Raw genomic sequence first — 20,180 nt, 5'->3', positions numbered from 1 at the left:
CGCACTCAACTGGCAACACACCATCCGGTTTTTTTCAGGCACCTCGCTCTCATCACTCCGGGTCACTGATTAGACCTGACGCGTTTCAAGGATTTCCCTCTTTATCAAAGGTCAATATGCAAATTAGGCACACCGGAAGTTCTGCAAGCACATTTTAATTATACTGCTGAGTGCATTTCGTTTTAGTGCATGCTGGTACTTTTAGTCTCATTAAGAACAGTCATTCGCCTTTGAGTAAGTCCCATGTGCATTAACCTGCACTATAATTATATTTGCCCTGAGTGGGCCCCAGACCTCAGAGAGCAAGTAATTCACCTTGTTGTCTGTGCTGCATATCACGCCCGAGAACAGTTCCGAGCTTACAGCCTCCTCGAACTCCAAGAATGGTGCTGCTCCTCACGGCCGGGCCGCCGTGTCCTTATTTTATTCAACAAATTGCCCTCGAGCTTAGGAGCGCACACAACTGGCAACACACCATCCGGTTTTTTTCAGGCACCTCGCTCTCGTCACTCCGGGTCACTGATTAGACCTGACGCGTTTCAAGGATTTCCCTCTTTATCAAAGGTCAATATGCAAATTAGGCACACCGGAAGTTCTGCAAGCACATTTTAATTATACTGCTGAGTGCATTTCGTTTTAGTGCATGTCATTTGAGATGTCATCAGTGATGTCACTGACCATGTCATGAATGATGCAATATGTGACATCATCATCAGTGCATTGCGGGCGCGTGAGTTATAGTTAGCATAACTAACTATAACGGAAGAATTTCTATGGTTTTGTATGAGTGAAATGGGCAGCTAACTATAACACCCCTGAAACCTATGGTTTTTTCTGTGAATTTCTAAGGTTTTTTAAATGCTAATTTTTAACTATAACGTCTCTGAAACCTATGTTTTTTGTAGTGTGATAGTAGTTATATCTATTTTTTTGTACTGATTTTCTACAGTTTTTTAACTGTTTATTTATAAAGATTATATTCATTAAATAACATTATATATTTTTCTGAAAATTGCACAAAAAAAAAGTTTTTAGTTAAAACTGAAATATTGATTAATTTTCTTGTTTTCGTGTTTTTTTAAAATATATTTATATTATTTTCTTTAAAAATAAAATTCCAATTTTTTTCGGAGTCGCGCAGTCAAAGTGTACACATCACGGTGGGTGCGCGCATTCTAGCCGCCATTTTAGAAAAGTCATGAAGGATCCGCGTATGGTGTGCGACGGCTGCGTGTTTTTCAGTTACATCATGTACATTTAATATCACATGATATGAGCGATTGGTATGCGACCAGTCTGCGACTCCTGCCCCCGCGCATTTGCGACACAGGCGCATTACGGTACGAGATGTTTGCGCGGTTGCGGGTCCCGCGTGACATCATATACGTGCTGGGGCGCGCTGGGTGCGCGACTCCCGCAAAAAAAATGAATGTTCCAAAATTATATGTATGTGTCTTTAATATACATATTAAGGCAATAGATTATGTAAGATATTCATCAAAATAATATATTTGTACTTATAATAAACTTATATTATTTTTAAATATATTTTCGCGAAGTCGGGTGCGTGCATCGTGAGTGCAGAAAACCAGGTCAGCAGAGCTGCTGTAGAGCCAGAGAACCAGGTCAGCAGAGCTGCTTTAAAGGGAGAGAACCAGGTCAGCAGAGCTGCTTTAGAGCCAGAGAACCAGGCCAGCAGAGCTGCTTTAGAGCCAGAGAACCAGGTTAGCAGAGCTGCTTTAGAGCCAGAGAACCAGGTCAGCAGAGCTACTCTAGAGCCAGAGAACCAAATCAGCAGAGCTGCTTTAGAGCCATAGAACCAGGTCAGCAGAGCTGCTTTAGAGCCAGAGAACCAGGTCAGTAGAGCTGCTCTAGAGCCTAAGAACCAGGTCAACAGAGCTGCTCTAGAGCCAGAGAACCAGGTCTGCAGAGCTGCTGCAGAGCCAGAGAAACCAGGTCAGAAGAGCTGCTTTAGAGGGAGAGAACCAGGTCAGCAGAGCTGCTCTAGTGCCAGAGAACCAAGTCAGCAGAACTGCTTCAGAGCCATAGAACTGGGTCAGCGGAGCTGCTTTAGAGCCAGAGAACCAGGTCAGCAGAGCTGTTGTAGAGCCAGAGAAGTAGATCAGCAGAGCTGCTCTGTAGCATAAGAACTAGGTCAGCAGAGCTGCTCTAGAGCCAGAGAACCAGGTCAGCAGACCTGCTGTAGAGCCAGAAAAACCAGGTCAGCAGAGCTGCTTTAGAGCCAGAGAACTAGGTCAGCAGAGCTGCTTTAGAGCCAGAGAACCAGGTCAGCAGAGCTGCTCTAGCTGACACTGACTGACTGACACTGACTGACTGACACAGATTGACTGACAGACACTGACTGACTGACACAGATTGACTGACACTGACACTGACTGACACTGATTGACTGACACTGACTGACTGACACTGACTGACTGACACTGATTGACTGACACTGATTGACTGACACTGATTGACTGACACTGACTGACACTGATTGACACTGACTGACTACTCTCTACTACTCACTCTCTACTACTCACGCTCTACTACTCACTCTCTACTACTCACTCTCTACTACTCACTCTCTACTACTCACTGTCTACTACTACTTTCTCTACTACTCACTCTCTACTACTCTCTACTATTCACTCTCTACTACTCACTCTACTACTTTCTACTACTCTCTACCACTCACTCTCTACTACTCTACTACTCACTCTCTACTACTCACTCGCTACTACTCTCTACTACTCGCTCTCTACTACACTCTCTACTACTCTCTCTCTCTACTACTCTCTACTATTCACTCTCTACTACTCACTCTACTACTCTCTGCTGCTCTCTACCACTCACTCTCTACTACTCTCTCTCTACTACTCTCTCTGCTACTCACTCTACTACTCACTCTCCACTACTCACTCTCCACTACTCACTCTCCACTACTCACTCTCCACTACTCACTCTACTACTCTCTACTACTCACTCTCTACTACTCTCTCTCTACTACTCCCTACTACTCACTCTCTGCTACTCACTCTCTACTACTCACTCTCTACTACTCACTCTCTACTACTCACTCTCTACTACTCACTCTCTACTACTCTCTACTACTCACTCTACTACTCACTCTCTACTACTCACTCTCTACTACTCTACTATTCTCTCTACTTCTCACTCTCTACTACTCTCTCTACTACTCTCTACCTCTACCTCTCTAACTCTACACATCTACCCATACACCTCTACCTCTCTACCTCTCTGTACATGCACACATATGCACATATATATAGGCATATATATGCATATGCATTTATATTATCTACTGGCGGTCGCCAGTAGATAGTTATAGTTAGGATCGTGTTTCCATAGGAAATCCGCAACATTCTATTTTGAATAACTTTGGCGCCGATTGATGAATCCTCGCGAAATTTTCAAAATAGGTGGGGCGCTCCGCTCCGCTCCTTCCCTGAAAGTCTCGGGGGGATTCGTCAAGCGGGGGCTGAGAAAAAGGGGGGGTCCCAAAACGCATTTTCCCCATGCATTTTTCCATAGGACCTTTAGTCCAAGCAACAGCCCGAACGGCTGAACAGAATTACTTGAAATTTGGCAGAGAGGTAGTCCTCAGGTCAGGGATGTGCCTTTTGCAGGTCTGGTGTAAATCTGTTCAGTATTTCCTGAGAAACTAGCATTTAAATCAATATATATATATCTGTAAGCGCGCACCGTGCGCGTACGGTAAGCATACCGTACGCGCACAGTGACGTGCGCGAGCTCAATTCTGATTGGTTGTTAGATGTCAGTAAACATTCGAATCGGTCGAAATCAGGAAGTGTCGGCCGCCATTTTGTCTCTCGCAGTCTGAGGCAATGAAAAACAAAGGGGGAAAACGTGAGAAGGGGGCAGGATAGACTGGTCCTGACCCCCTAGCCTTTGTCAGGGGGTCACTGAAGGTCCCCCAAGGGCGAAAAAAAAAATATTTTTTTTTGCGAAAAATCGCAGGGTGCGCGCACCGTACGCGCACGGCACGAACAGCGCGAAGCGCACCGTGCGCGTACGGTGCGCGCACGGTGAAAAACCTGAAAAAATACAAATATTAATAAATACATAACTTAGCATTTTAAAAACCGTACAAATTCACTTAAAAAACCATAGGTTTCACACACGTTATAGTTAGGAATTAGCATTTAAAAAACCTTGCAAATTCACTTAAAAAACCATAGGTTTCACACATGTTATAGTTAGCTGGACATTTCACTCGTGAAAAACCATTGAAATTCCCCCGTTATAGTTAGTGAAGGCAACTATAACTCACGCGACCGCAATCCTCTGCTGATGACGTCAGATATTACATCACTGATGACATATGTGTCTTTCTGAAAAATAAATATTTGTAATATATGTATAGCTAAAAATTAATGGAAGAAGACATGGGTAAATAAGTGTCTAAATACAGTGATGTAATATCTGACGTCATCAGCAGAGGATTGCGGTCGCGTGAGTTATAGTTGCCTTCACTAACTATAACGAGGGAATTTCAATGGTTTTTCACGAGTGAAATGTCCAGCTAACTATAACATGTATGAAACCTATGGTTTTTTAAGTGAATATATGTATGTGTATATATATATATACATATATAAACATATAAATATAATCTGCATAAATATATAAATATAAATGCATGCAAACATATACATATACATATATGCATACATATGCATGGTATGTACATGAAAGTTTGAAAAACTCTAATACAGGCAAATCTAAAAAGCCACCTAATTATAAACAGAATTGCTTTAACTTAAATGAGGGTGAGACCTATTGCATTTTCAATGCTTGTTTACTTTGATTCCATCAAGAAGGCATTCAGATGTGTCACACATTTTCCATAAATTCTGAATGGTAGCACTCTAGTTGCTCATTAGATCACTGTAGTAAAGCTACTGCTCACCAGGGAAGTCTGCTGCTGGTATTCAAAGTGCATGTTTCAGTCTGCATGTCAGAATGTTTTAATGAAATGGAAGAGGATTTGAGAAGTCAAAATGTGCCCTAATCTTTCTTTCTGCAGCACTAATCATAATTTCTAAGGCAAAATGAACCCCCTCATTTTGTTCCTTTGCAAATTAAATGTTTTAAGTGTTACCACTTTATTCCAATCAAGATGGCATCAGGTGTGCCATACTTTTGTCATAAGTAAGACTGTTAGCGTTTTAGTTGTTCTTTAAAACACTCCTGGGACATTCTGTAATTGGGCTATAACTGGACTACATCTCGGTGATATTTGTGCTACATTTGGGCTCTTTTGTCTCTGGTGGCCATCTTGGGAGACTTATTTGGTTTGAAGTTTCCTAATTTCCTCATTTACAACAGTCTCCTCAGTAGGAAATACTTTCAGGTTTTTTACTTTCATTCCATCAAGAAGGCATTCAGATGTGTCACACATTTGCTATAAATTCAGAATGTTAGCACTCTAGTTGCTTATTAGATCACTGTAGTAAAGCTACTGCTCACCAGGGTAGTCTGCTGCTGGTATTGAAAGTGCATGTTTCAGTCTGCATGTCAGAATTTTTTAATGAAATAGAAGAGGATTTGAGAAGTCACTCAAAATGTGCCCTAATTTTCTTTTTTCCGCACTAATCATAATTTCTATGGCAAAATGAACCTCCTCATTGTGTTCCTTTTAAATTAAACTACTCACTCTCTACTTCTCACTCGCTACTTCTTTCTACTACTCACTCTCTACTACTCTCTCCCTCCTACTCTCTACTACTCACTCTACTGCTCTCTACTACTCTCTACCACTCACTCTCTACTACTCTACTACTCACTCTCTACTACTCTCTCTCTACTACTCCCTCTCTACTACTCACTCTACTACTCTCTACTACTCACTCTCTACTGCTCACTCTCTACTACTCTACTACTCACTCTACTACTCTCTGCTGCTCTCTACCACTCACTCTCTACTACTCTCTCTCTACTACTCACTCTCTGCTACTCACTCTCTGCTACTCACTCTACTACTCACTCTCCACTACTCACTCTCCACTACTCACTCTCCACTACTCACTCTCTCCTACTCACTCTCCACTACTCACTCTAATACTCTCTACTACTCACTCTCTACTACTCTCTCTCTCTACTACTCCCTACTACTCACTCTCTGCTACTCACTCTACTACTCACTCTCTACTACTCACTCTCTACTACTCTCTACTACTCACTCTCTACTACTCACTCTCTACTACTCTACTATTCTCTCTACTTCTCACTCTCTACTACTCTCTACCTCTACCTCTCTACCTCTACACATCTACCCATACACCTCTACCTCTCTGTACATGCACACATATGCACATATATATATGCATATATATGCATATGCATTTATATTATCTACTGGCGGTCGCCAGTAGATAGTTATAGTTAGGATCGTGTTTCCATAGGAAATCCGCAACATTCTATTTTGAATAACTTTGGCGCCGATTGACGAATCCTCGTGAAATTTTCAAAATAGGTGGGGCGCTCCGCTCCGCTCCTTCCCTGAAAGTCTCGGGGGGATTCGTCAAGCGGGGGCTGAGAAAAAAGGGGGGGTCCCAAAACGCATTTTCCCCATGCATTTTTCCATAGGACCTTTAGTCCAAGCTACAGCCCGAACGGCTGAACAGAATTACTTGAAATTTGGCAGAGAGGTAGTCCTCAGGTCAGGGATGTGCCTTTTGCAGGTCTGGTGTAAATCTGTTCAGTATTTCCTGAGAAAATAGCATTTAAATCAATATATATATATCTGTAAGCGCGCACCGTGCGCGTACGGTAAGCATACCGTACGCGCACAGTGACGTGCGCGAGCTCAATTCTGATTGGTTGTTAGATGTCAGTAAACATTCGAATCGGTCGAAATCAGGAAGTGTCGGCCGCCATTTTGTCTCTCGCAGTCTGAGGCAATGAAAAACAAAGGGGGAAAACGTGAGAAGGGGGCAGGATAGACTGGTCCTGACCCCCTAGCCTTTGCCAGGGGGTCACTGAAGGTCCCCCAAGGGCGAAAAAAAAAATATTTTTTTTTGCGAAAAATCGCAGGGTGCGCGCACCGTACGCGCACGGCATGAACAGCGCGAAGCGCAACGTGCGCCTACGGTGCGCGCACGGTGAAAAACCTGAAAAAATACAAATATTAATAAATACATAACTTAGCATTTTAAAAACCGTACAAATTCACTTAAAAAACCATAGGTTTCACACACATTATAGTTAGGAATTAGCATTTAAAAAACCTTGCAAATTCACTTAAAAAACCATAGGTTTCACACATGTTATAGTTAGCTGGACATTTCACTCGTGAAAAACCATTGAAATTCCCCCGTTATAGATAGTGAAGGCAACTATAACTCACGCGACCGCAATCCTCTGCTGATGACGTCAGATATTACATCACTGATGACATATGTGTCTTTCTGAAAAATAAATATTTGTAATATATGTATAGCTAAAAATTAATGGAAGAAGACATGGGTAAATAAGTGTCTAAATACAGTGATGTAATATCTGACGTCATCAGCAGAGGATTGCGGTCGCGTGAGTTATAGTTGCCTTCACTAACTATAACGAGGGAATTTCAATGGTTTTTCACGAGTGAAATGTCCAGCTAACTATAACATGTATGAAACCTATGGTTTTTTAAGTGAATATATGTATGTGTATATATATATATACATATATAAACATATAAATATAATCTGCATAAATATATAAATATAAATGCATGCAAACATATACATATACATATATGCATACATATGCATGGTATGTACATGAAAGTTTGAAAAACTCTAATACAGGCAAATCTAAAAAGCCACCTAATTATAAACAGAATTGCTTTAACTTAAATGAGGGTGAGACCTATTGCATTTTCAATGCTTGTTTACTTTGATTCCATCAAGAAGGCATTCAGATGTGTCACACATTTTCCATAAATTCTGAATGGTAGCACTCTAGTTGCTCATTAGATCACTGTAGTAAAGCTACTGCTCACCAGGGAAGTCTGCTGCTGGTATTCAAAGTGCATGTTTCAGTCTGCATGTCAGAATGTTTTAATGAAATGGAAGAGGATTTGAGAAGTCAAAATGTGCCCTAATCTTTCTTTCTGCAGCACTAATCATAATTTCTAAGGCAAAATGAACCCCCTCATTTTGTTCCTTTGCAAATTAAATGTTTTAAGTGTTACCACTTTATTCCAATCAAGATGGCATCAGGTGTGCTATACTTTTGTCATAAGTAAGACTGTTAGCGCTTTAGTTGTTCTTTAAAACACTCCTGGGACATTCTGTAATTGGGCTATAACTGGACTACATCTCGGTGATATTTGTGCTACATTTGGGCTCTTTTGTCTCTGGTGGCCATCTTGGGAGACTTATTTGGTTTGAAGTTTCCTAATTTCCTCATTTACAACAGTCTCCTCAGTAGGAAATACTTTCAGGTTTTTTACTTTCATTCCATCAAGAAGGCATTCAGATGTGTCACACATTTGCTATAAATTCAGAATGTTAGCACTCTAGTTGCTTATTAGATCACTGTAGTAAAGCTACTGCTCACCAGGGTAGTCTGCTGCTGGTATTGAAAGTGCATGTTTCAGTCTGCATGTCAGAATTTTTTAATGAAATAGAAGAGGATTTGAGAAGTCACTCAAAATGTGCCCTAATTTTCTTTTTTCCGCACTAATCATAATTTCTATGGCAAAATGAACCTCCTCATTGTGTTCCTTTTAAATTAAACTACTCACTCTCTACTTCTCACTCGCTACTTCTTTGTACTACTCACTCTCTACTACTCTCTCCCTACTACTCTCTACTACTCACTCTACTGCTCTCTACTACTCTCTACCACTCACTCTCTACTACTCTACTACTCACTCTCTACTACTCTCTACTACTCTCTCTCTACTACTCCCTCTCTACTACTCACTCTACTACTCACTCTCTACTACTCTCTCTACTGCTCACTCTCTACTACTCTACTACTCACTCTACTACTCTCTACCACTCACTCTCTACTACTCTACTACTCAATCTCTACTACTCTCTGCTACTCTCTCTCTACTACTCACTCTCAACTACTCACTCTACTACACTCTACTACTCTCTCTCTACTACTCACTCTCTACTACTCACTCTCTACTACTCTACTACTCACTCTCCACTACTAACTCTCTACTACTCGCTCTCTACTACTCACTCTACTACTCGCTCTCTACTACTCTCTACTACTCACTCTCTACTACTCTCTCTGCTACTCACTCTCTGCTACTCACTCTCTGCTACTCACTCTCTGCTACTCACTCTCTACTACTCACTCTCTACTACTCTACTCACTCTCTACTACTCTCTATTACTCGCTCTCTACTACAACTCTCTACTACTTGCTCTCTACTACTTACTCTCTACTACTCCACTACTCTCTAAGAATCACTCTCTACTACTCACTCTGTACTACTCTGTACTACTCACTCTCAACTACTCTCTACTACTCACTCTCTACTACTCTCTCTCTACTACTCTCTCTATACTACTCTCTCTCTACTCACTCTCTAGTACTCTCTACTACTCACTCTCTACTACTCTCTCTCTACTCACTCTACTACTCATTCTCTACTACTCTCTATCTGCTACTCAGTCTCCACTACTCACTCTCTAATACTCACTCTCTACTACTCTCTACTACTCACTCTCTACTACTCTCTACTACTCACTCTTTACTACTCTCTACTATACTTCTCACTCTCTCCTACTCACTCTCTGCTACTCTCTCCTACTCACTCTCTGCTACTCTCTCCTACTCACTCTCTGCTACTCTCTCTACTACTCTCTACTACTCTCTCTCTACTCTCTACTCTCTATTACTCATCCTCTACTCTCTACCTCTCTCTACCTCTCTCTCTACTACTCTCTACCTCTCTACCTCTACCTCTCTACCTCTCTCTACACGCACACATATGCACATATATGCATATTCATTTATATATTCACTGAAAAAACCATAGGTTTCACACATGTTCTAGTTAGCTGGACATTTTACTGATAAAAAACCAAAGAAATTCCCCCATTATAGTTAGTGCAGGCAACTATAACTCACGCGACCGCAATCCTCTGCTGATGCTAATACTGTATTTAGACACTTATTTGCCCATGTCTTCTTCCATTAAATTTTAGCTATACATATATTACAAATATTTTTTTTCCATAAAGACACATATGTCATCAGCAGAGGATTGCGGTCGCGTGAGTTATAGTTGCCTGCACTAACTATAATGGGGGAATTTCATTGGTTTTTTATCAGTAAAATGTCCAGCTAACTATAACATGTGTGAAACCTATGGTTTTTTCAGTGAATTTGCAAGGTTTTTTAAATGCTAATTCCTAACTATAACGTGTGTGAAACCTATGGTTTTTTCAGTGAATTTGTACGGTTTTTTAAATGCTAAGTTACTTTACGCCATTCGTGGCGTGCGCGCCCACTTAACGCAGTTCGTTCCGTGCGCGCGCGGTGCGCTTCGCGCACCGCGTGCCCACGTTACGCTAGATGGGCCATGAACGCACGATGCGCTTCGCGCACCGTGCGCACATGGAGGACATATGATGAGCATCGTTGTGACAGGTAATATATTAGTTTCTCTTGGATGTGATATGCCATGCACAATTGGTGCCCTTCGGGCACCATTTACACATGGGGTGGGGAGTGTGTGGATAATTGTTTTTTTTTAAATATTTTTTACCGTATGCGTACGGTAAGCGTAATCGGCAAAATTTTCAAAAAAATTAAAATTCCCTTTTTTGCCTTGGGGGATCGTTGGGGACTCCCTCAACATGGCTAGGTGCTTGGGAGCTGTCTAAACAGCCCCTTTACATGTTTTTGCCCTTTGTTTTTCAACCCCCTGTCAGAGTGCGAGAGAGAAAATGGCAGCCGCCGCTTCCTGGTTTCGACCGATTCAAATGTTTACTAAGATCTAACAGCCAATCAGAATCGCGCTCGCGCACGTCACCGTACGCGTGCGGTAAGCGCACGGTAAGCGCACCGTAAGCTGGCTCAGATATATATATTGATTTAAAGGCTATTTTCTCAGAATCTACTGAACAGATTTACACCAAACCTACAAAAGGCACTTCCTTGACCTGTAGACTACCTCTCTGCCAAATTTCAAGGAACTCTGTTCAGCCGTTCGGGCTGTAGCTGTGTCTAAAGGTCCTATGGAAAAATGCATGGGAAAAACGCGTTTTGGGACCCCCTTTTTATCTCAGCCCCCGCTTGACGAATCCCCCCGAGACTTTCAGGGTAGGAGCGGAGCGTAGCGCCCCACCTATTTTGAAAATTTTGCGAGGATTCGTCGACCGGCGCCAAAGTTATTCCAAATAGAATGTTGCGGATTTCCTATGGAAACGTGGTCCTAACTATAACTATCTACTGGCGACCGCCAGTAGATAATATGTATGTGTATATATATATATATATATATACATACATATATAAACATATATATAATCTGCATATCTATATAAATACAAATATAAATGCATGCATACATATACATATATGCATGTTATGTACATGAAATTTTTAAAACACCAATAAAAGCAAAGCTAAAAAGCCACCTAATTACAAACAGAATTGCTTTAACTTAAACGAGGGCGAGACCTATTGCATTTTCAATGCTTGTTTACTTTGGTTCCATCAAGAAGGCATTCAGATGTGACACATTTGCCATAAATTCTGAATGGTAGCACTCTAGTTCCTCATTAGTTCACTGTAGTAAAGCTACTGCTCACCAGGGAAGTCTGCTGCTGGTATTCAAAGTGCATGTTTCAGTCTGCATGTCAGAACTTTTTAATGAAATAGAAGAGGATTTGAGAAGTCAAAATGTGCCCTAATTTTTCTTTCTGCAGCACTAATCATAATTTATATGGCAAAATGAACCCCCTCATTTTGTTCCTTTGCAAATTAAATGTTTTAAGTGTTACCACTTTATTCCAATCAAAATGGCTTCAGGTGTGCCATACTTTTGTCATAAGTAAGACTGTTAGCGCTCTGGTTGTTCTTTAAAACACTCTGGGATTTCTGTCATTGGGCTATACTTGGGCTACATCTCGGTGATATTTGTGCTACATTTGGGCTCTTTTGTCTCTGGTGGCCATCTTGGGAGACTTGTTATGAAGTTTCCTAATTTCCTCATTTACTACAGTCTCCTCAGTAGGCATACTGTCAGTTTTTTATTTTGATTCAATGAAGAAGGCATTCAGATGTGTCACACATTTGCCATTAATTCAGAATGTTAGCACTCTAGTTGCTCATTAGATCACTGTAGTAAAGCTACTGCTCACCAGGGAAGTCTGCTGCTGGTATTGAAAGTGCATGTTTCAGTCTGCATGTCAGAATTCTTTAATGAAATAGAAGAGGATTTCAGAAGTCTCTCAAAATGTGCCGTAATTTTTCTTTCTGCAGCACTAATCATACATTCTATGGCAAAATGAACCCCCTCATTTTGTTCCTTTTTAAATTAAATGTTTGCTGCAGTAGAACACAAAGGAATCAACTGACAGTCTCTGCCCTTGTCGGATGTACATGTTTTACTGAGAATGTCAGACTTCATTCTCACATGACTAAGAAAGATAATGGAATTTACAGAAAATATGCTCTCAGTTTAGCTTATAGATCACCTTCCAAGCCTCTGTGGGGAAAGCATGTGAAAATAGTATTCTCTCAAACATGATTCATGATATCCCAGCAGAAGGCTTTTTCACATGGTAAAATCACCTTAGAACATACCACAATTCCTAAAATGAGTATGGTACCATCAACAAATGATTTATAATGTAACTAAATTCTTAAAACCTTCTATTAACTGCAATGCTTTTTAATGAGGTGCTATCATGTATATTGGTCCCAAGATGGCTGCCAACACTTCTTGGATGAAGTGCTGACAGCCAATCAGATCTCACGATGAGATGTGTGGTTAGGCTCCGCCCAGATATATAAGTGATTTTACTTTTAATTTTCTCAGGAACTACTAAACGGATTCACACCATTTAAGCAAAAGGCACGACTCTGAACCAATGTCTACCTTTCTGACAAATATGGTGTAATTCCGTTCAGCAGTTCGGGCTGTAGCTGCGCCAACAGGTCCTATGGGAAATTGCATGGGGAAAGCGCGTTTTGGGACCCCCCTTTTTTCTCAGCCCCCGCTTGACGAATCACCGCAAAACTTTCAGGATAGGAGCGGACCGGAGTTGGCCAAAAGTTTGGAAAATTTTGCAAAGATTCGTCAACTGGCGCCAGACTTATTGGGAATAGAATGTTGCGCATTTCCTTTGGAAAATAGGTCCTAACTATAACTACCTACTGGCGACCGCAAGTAGGTTATATATATATATATATATATTTATATTCACTGAAAAATCCATAGGTTTCAGGCACGTTATAGTTAGAAATTAGCATTTAAAAAACCTTAGAAATTCACTGAAAAAACCATAGGTTTTAGGGAAAGTTATAGTTAGTTGGACATTTCACTCGTACAAAACCATAGAAATTCCCCTGTTATAGTTAGGTCAGCTAACTATAACTCGCGCCCCCGCAATGCACTGCTGATGACGTCAAATTAGACAGATCCATTTGCTCTCTGGATTTTTCATTGTTCCTGTGTACATTTGAGAACTCTTTATACATGGTCTTTTACATTAAGTATATCAGATGTTGACTATCATGAACTAGGACTTAGACTTACTGATTTTCATGCAACAGAGTGGTGCATGTCAAACAGCGCAGAATCTGATTTAACAAGTTACTTTGCAATATCATCATCAGTGGCATTTTAGTAAATGTGGCTGTTCTGTCTCACGTTCATCCTCACACAATGGCCCATCAGCAACCCACCATGGTCTGGTGTAGGATTTCTATTTGAGGCCTAACTTCCAGTAAAACTCCTACATGTAAATAACTACACTTGAGACAGGCCTGTAAGATGTGTGTTTTTGTATAAAGCACATATTACACTTAAATATATCAGGTGACATACTGCCTGGCCTCTTGGTTTTACTCGATAAAATGATACAGGGCATAGCAGCATCACGCTGCTTTAGTAGATTGACTTTGAACCAGAAGTTAAGGGCATTGTACTGGCCTGCTCCAGGCATGCTTCCCTTTCCTTTGAATACTTAAACAGAGAGTTGTCTCAAAGTGATTTGGGATGTTTCTCCCTGCCAATAAATGTATTTTCTGGTAAATAGTTGGGTATAGGTGCTTTCAGTCGTGAATGGTGAGGTGTCTGTGGATTTCACAAGTCAGTTTTACATACACCCTGACAAAAATGCAAACACTCTCTCCATCTCTTTATTTTAGAAAATATTGTGCTTTCTCTTACTAAGTACCCCTACCAATTCGCAATCCTCTCCCTTTCCACTGCCACTTAAGCCTCTCTCATGCACCCTGCTTGTAGCATAATGTATTTTAACATTATATGCCAGCGTGATTGTTGGCTCTCACTGACCAACCTATGACCCTGCTCAGCACAAGGGTTGACTTTCAGTGCAAAACAGATTTTGAGATTTAAAGCTCCTCGTCAGTCCATTTTGGCTAGGTACCACATTGTGTCATACTGCATCGTAAAATCCTCAATGCAAAACCATAGTAAATATGGCCCTTGATTCCATTATTCTTTGGAACTAACATTACTTTGTTGAGACTTTGGTATCATGGCCTCAGCTCTGCAGAGTAGGCCACTCCACCCTACTGATTAAACTGCTTACACATCTTTCCTTGCAGCAGACTAAACTGACACAGCGGGTTTTATCAGGGCCATATGGAGCCCAAATATGAGACAGGGCTAACTAAATTATGTGCCATGAAAGGCAAATCATGCAGAAAAAAATTCACATTTTTGGGGATATTATATGATTAAAGAAAACTTGTATCACAATTTCAGTGACATTATTTTTTACCTTCTTTGACATCCAAATATTGATGCAAATGGATCCTGATGACATTAAAAATACACTGGCTTCTTAATATAGAAAACAATACACCCTAAAATATTTTACTAACAAGGATAGTGTATGACATCAAAGCCCCAGAGTCCTACTTTGTTAATGATCTTTATCCTTCGCAGAGAAAATATAAATATTGTTCACTTCAAGAATTTAAGCCTACAGGTACATGCGTTTCGTAATAAAAAGTGTGTTTTTTATGGATTTAGTACATTGCGAAAAAAAGCTTCTGAATGTATTCTGTATTTACTCTGCTTGGCTTCTACAAATACATGTTGAACAGAACTTTGCGGGGCATTTCATATTTGAGCCTTGGGATTCCTCTACAAGTAAAGTTCCTCATAGCGTATTACTATAAGTATCCACAGGATAAGTTTATCACATCATTACATATTAGGGTATGTGACTGGGTTGAGGATGGTCTTATTTTTTATAAGAAACAAGCACTAGCAAAACATGTAAATTGTGCCTTGTAATCCTAGTACTGAGCTATTGGTTTTGCGAAATGCTTGTTTGCTTGTTTGTATACCATTGCTAAAAAAGTAAAATGAAGGAATATTTATAAAAACAATGAAAGAAAAGCAAACCCGTCATCAGATATGTAATTTAAAAAAAGAGACTGAGACAGCAACACTAAGCACCTTTACCTCTAGTGGGAAAAGATTAAAACTGATTCTTGAAGTGCATGAGTCAGAAAGGCCAAGCCTCTTAGCCTTCCAACCAGGATATGCTCCTTACACAATTAACAAAACTATTGACTCAGCCCAACTACTTGTATAGCTTATGACAGTTAGTAAGTCCATTCAAAGTATTAACATTAGTATATCACATAATGCACAGACTCCATCTTCTTCAGTAGTGGAAATCACTTCTTTATTGATAATCTTTTAAAATCATCTTCTGTCTGGTCGTAGCCAACGCGTTTCATCTACCCAGCCCGAAATGTCAACTGATTACAACAACTCGTCCATTTGAAATCGATTGATGAGATGATGTCGAGAGCGACCATGCTCGTTAGATCAGGAGAATCCTGCCTGAAGAAAGGTAAATTGGATGGAAGATTGAAGTCATTGGTGCAATCACGTGTGGGGCTGGTGGATCAATAGCTGGGACTTACAGGGCCCAACGCCTCATATTTTGATTCACATACGGGTGTTCTACAACCAGCACGGACTGAAAGGAACGTTGTTGTAATAGGTCGATATTTCGGGCCGGGTAGATGAAAGACTGGAAGACGTAACATCTCTGGCTGTACAACCTTCTTGAAACCGTATCTCCTTTGTGCCATAAAGTGGGAACATATTAAAAAGCTCTGACACAGTCCTTTTGGATGAAACGCATTGGCTACAACCAGACTCAAGAAGATGATTTTAAAAGATTATAATAAAGAAGTGATTTCCAATAATGCAGAAGATGAAATCTGTGCAGTATGTGATATACTGATGTTGATACTTTGATTGGACTTACTAATTGTCATAAGCGATACAAGTAGTTGTGCTGAGTCAGTAGTTTTGGTAAACATCTTAAGCTATCTCAAAAACTGGACATTGATTTCAATAATTTCAATTTTTATATATATCATGGTATATTTTTGAATTATTTTCATATGGAAACTTTGCCCAAAAATGTATCCATGGTGCAAGCATGTCATCGCTGCAGGCAGGATCGTTTTTGAGCAGGAAGGGACAGCTTCCTGCAAAGAAAGAATTCTTAGAGGCGTTTTTCACTTTCTATGTATGAATGCAGTGATGCAGAATGCAGCACACATAGCAACAGGAAAAAACAAGGAGAAATAAAGTTATTTGCCCTCTCTGCGCCTTGCTTGGGAAGGCATACCTTTGTTGCACATTCCCAGGTGTACTACTTGCAGTAAATCTGGGCATGTGCCAAAATCCATGGGTGGATGCGTGGGAATACCCAGGCTCCACCCATGGAACACCTTCCCAAGGCAGAGTAACGCAAGGCAGCACCTTGCGCTGCATTACAACAGATTTACTATGCCACGCAAGGTGGCTCTTCGTGGCATAGTAAATGTCACTTAAGTCTTGCCTTACCCTTGCCCCACCTTGCGTGACACAAGGGCAACACACTCCTTTATTAAATTTGGCCCTTATTGGTTCACAGATTAAGCACTGATCTGCTACCCCTATTCTATGTTCATGTGTTAATGCACGCAAACGTTCAAAGAGCAAAGAACACACTGCTGGTCGTCGTTCATAGCAGCGCATTGCATGACACTGTATAAATCACTTACAGCAAGTGCCAGGCAAATACAAAAATAATGAGGAGACATAAGCTGCAAACTTTGCCATACACCAGGGCAACGCAACACCTCATAGTCAAAAAGTCGTGAAAAATACACAATTGCAACCAAGCTTTTCAATAAATGTCCTCCAGGGATCTGTGTTATGTTATCCTGGGCCGATAATAGTATGGGGATTTGATTTGTATGACCTTCATTCTAAAAAGTAAATAACATTTCAGAGAGCACAGTAGCCGGCCTCCGTGACCTTTCCCCTTTAAATGCTGCTGAGACATTCCGAGGATTCCTTTCGGAACACGTACTACCTCCCACGAGCCGTGAGCAATGTCGGAGGCGCCGCGAGACGGTGGCGCTCAGTCCTTCATGTTACCTTCAGGGCCTTCTGAGCGGCGTCGCTTGAGCCAATCGCAATCAGGTCGGGTCCGGCCATGCTGCAGAAGCTCTTCAGGTGCAGATAGTCGTGCACTGGGACTGTGGAGACGGCGTAGTCCTGCATGGAAGAAGAAACAGTGTGGCCTTAGAGAATGACTGCAGGTGCTGCAGAGTAGAGAGGAATCTCATCGAGTTATAATGGCAAGACCTTTAGTCCTACTTATTTTTGTTGTTGGCACTAGAAAAGGTAAGTTTGTCAGAACCAAACTGGCAGTAATGTGGGGTGTGAGTAAATCATTCAAATAGAGGTCTGGATAGTAAAAAGTCATGTGTGTAAGGTGCAAGCAATTATATTGTATTCTAAGAAATAATGTAACTGTACAAAGGCTTAGACGGTAATCTTCTTTGCCGCAACAGCTCTGCTGTTAGTGGTTTTGCAAAAAAATCTCTGCATGATTACTGCCATGAGAATTTAGTCATACAGTATTTAGTCACTGCTCAGTTTCCAGCATGGTGTAGATTTATAAAGCACACAAATACCATAGGGTATCAAGGCGCTAAACAGGGAAGAGCTGCAGAGAGAAATACAGAGGAAAAAGCTACTATCCCTAGGAAAATCACTGGCCAGGAATTAAAGAGTGAAACGCCAGGTCTTCAATGTTTTCAAAAACTGTTGTGTTCTTGAAGATCTCTGATATCGCATTGAAGAGAATTCCAAAGTTTTGTTGCAGCCACGGAAAAAGCCTTACCGCCCAGTGGTGTAACGAAAGTTGAGGGGGCCCCCCTGCCAGGTACACAGAGGGGCCCGCTCCGGGAATAATCTTGAGCTCTCATGCCTGAACTTTGTGAGGAGGGCCCCCCCCCCTTGCACAGCTCGGGGCCCCCCCGCAGGGGCTGCAGGGGCCTGTGTTACGCCCCTGTTACTGCTCCACCTGGTCTTCCTAAGTTTAGGCACAACTACAAAGTTGTACATAGCTAAGCGAAGATATCTAGTGGGGGTGTATCTCTGGAACATTTTAGTCAGACCTTAGGGACTGACATTTTGCACCACCCTGTGAACAAAGCATAAGACCTTACAGGTAATGCGCTTGTTAACAGGTAGCCAATGAAATTTGGAGATCCCTGCTGAGACGATTGGTATTTAGGAATTTCAAATATCAGTCTCAATACCACATTTTATACTAACTGGAGTTTAGCAGTTGCTGATTTATTGATACCCAAATAGAGGGCACCACAGTAGTCAAGGCCAGAACTACCTGCTTGCAGGCTTCCAGAGAGAAATAAGAGAACACCTTCCTCAGGGTCCTGATAATCCAGAAACAAGTAGATACCATGCAGTTAACCTGAAGCTCAAACGATAGCTTGGTATCCACTAGTACTCCAAGATTTTTGGCAGAGTCTACCAGGATTGGCAAGACATCATGTGTTTCTGGCCACCTGGAATTATTCCTGATGGAGGGCTGGTTGCCAAAAATCATGACCTCAGTCTTGTCCCCATTCAGTCTGAGATAGTTGTTACCCATCCAAGACACTACGGCTTGCATACATTTCTTGAAGTTGGCAGCCATGGCCTCTAGATCTTGGTGATAAGACAGGAAAATGTGTGTGTCATCAGCATAGGATAGGGCCTGCAGTCCAAAGGACCATATCAATTTAGCCAGTGGAGGGACTTAAAGATTAAAGAGTCAGGCTCAGGGAGGAACCCTGAGGCACCCCACATGGTATAAGGATGGAATCAGAACTTAATTGGTTTATAACAACCATTTGGGATCTATCCTTCAAGAAGGAAGTTACCAGATCTAATACTGACCCGGAAACCCCCAGGTTCCACAGCTGGTCCACCAGCAAAACAGGAGAAATTGTATTGAAGGCTGAGGAGAGATCCAAAAGGATCAGTGTGGTAGCCTGCCCTGCATCAGCCACCGAATGGATATTATCGACAGCCGATACCAAAGGAGTTTCTGTCCCATGGTTGGTTCTGAAACGAAATTTAGAGGGATCAAGCAGCTCATACTCCGCCAAATAAGCCACCAGTTGTGAATTGAGGTGCTTCGCCAAGATTTTAGACAGTGTAGGCAGAAGAGAGATGGCCGTATCATTTCTCAGATCTGTGGTATCCAAGTTTGTTTTGTTTCAAAAGAGGATTAACAGCTGCTCTTTTCCACAGTCGAGGGTGAATTCAAGAGCCGATAGATTTATTGATAGTAATTTCCAACTGAGGAGCAAACGTCTTGGCAACCAGCTGCAGGACTTTAGGAGGCCATGGTCCATAGGGAGAGCCCACCTTCAGAACGAGGAGATAAACCTCAACTTGGTCAGGACTCAAACAAGAAAAACTAGAAAGCTCTACTATCTGATTAACACTTGATTCTCCAGGCTCTAAAAAGGTGACATTCCCATGCACGTTATCACAAATTGAATACCAGAGTCTGCGTTAAGTGAATCCCATTCTCTATAGATATTTAGAATTTTGGTCTGAAAAAAGCTCGCCAGTCTATTACAAAATTCTTGGGTAC

At 41.3% G+C, this 20,180-nt stretch overlaps 1 protein-coding gene across 1 annotated transcript in view; it reads right to left on the bottom strand.

Moving 5' to 3' along the window:
- The window catches only part of DDAH1 (dimethylarginine dimethylaminohydrolase 1), a 505,590-nt gene that overhangs the window by 121,462 nt on the left and 363,948 nt on the right, over positions 1–20,180 (bottom strand). Inside the window, exon 4 of the mRNA XM_085602072.1 lies at positions 17,663–17,782. Coding sequence (XP_085458198.1) covers positions 17,663–17,782 — 120 coding nt within the window. The remainder of the gene's footprint in view (positions 1–17,662; positions 17,783–20,180) is intronic.

This window comes from Triturus cristatus, chromosome 4_2 (genome assembly GCF_964204655.1).
Source record: "Triturus cristatus chromosome 4_2, aTriCri1.1, whole genome shotgun sequence".
Lineage (NCBI taxonomy): Eukaryota > Metazoa > Chordata > Amphibia > Caudata > Salamandridae > Triturus > Triturus cristatus.
This window is presented reverse-complemented; position numbering and strand designations above follow the sequence as displayed.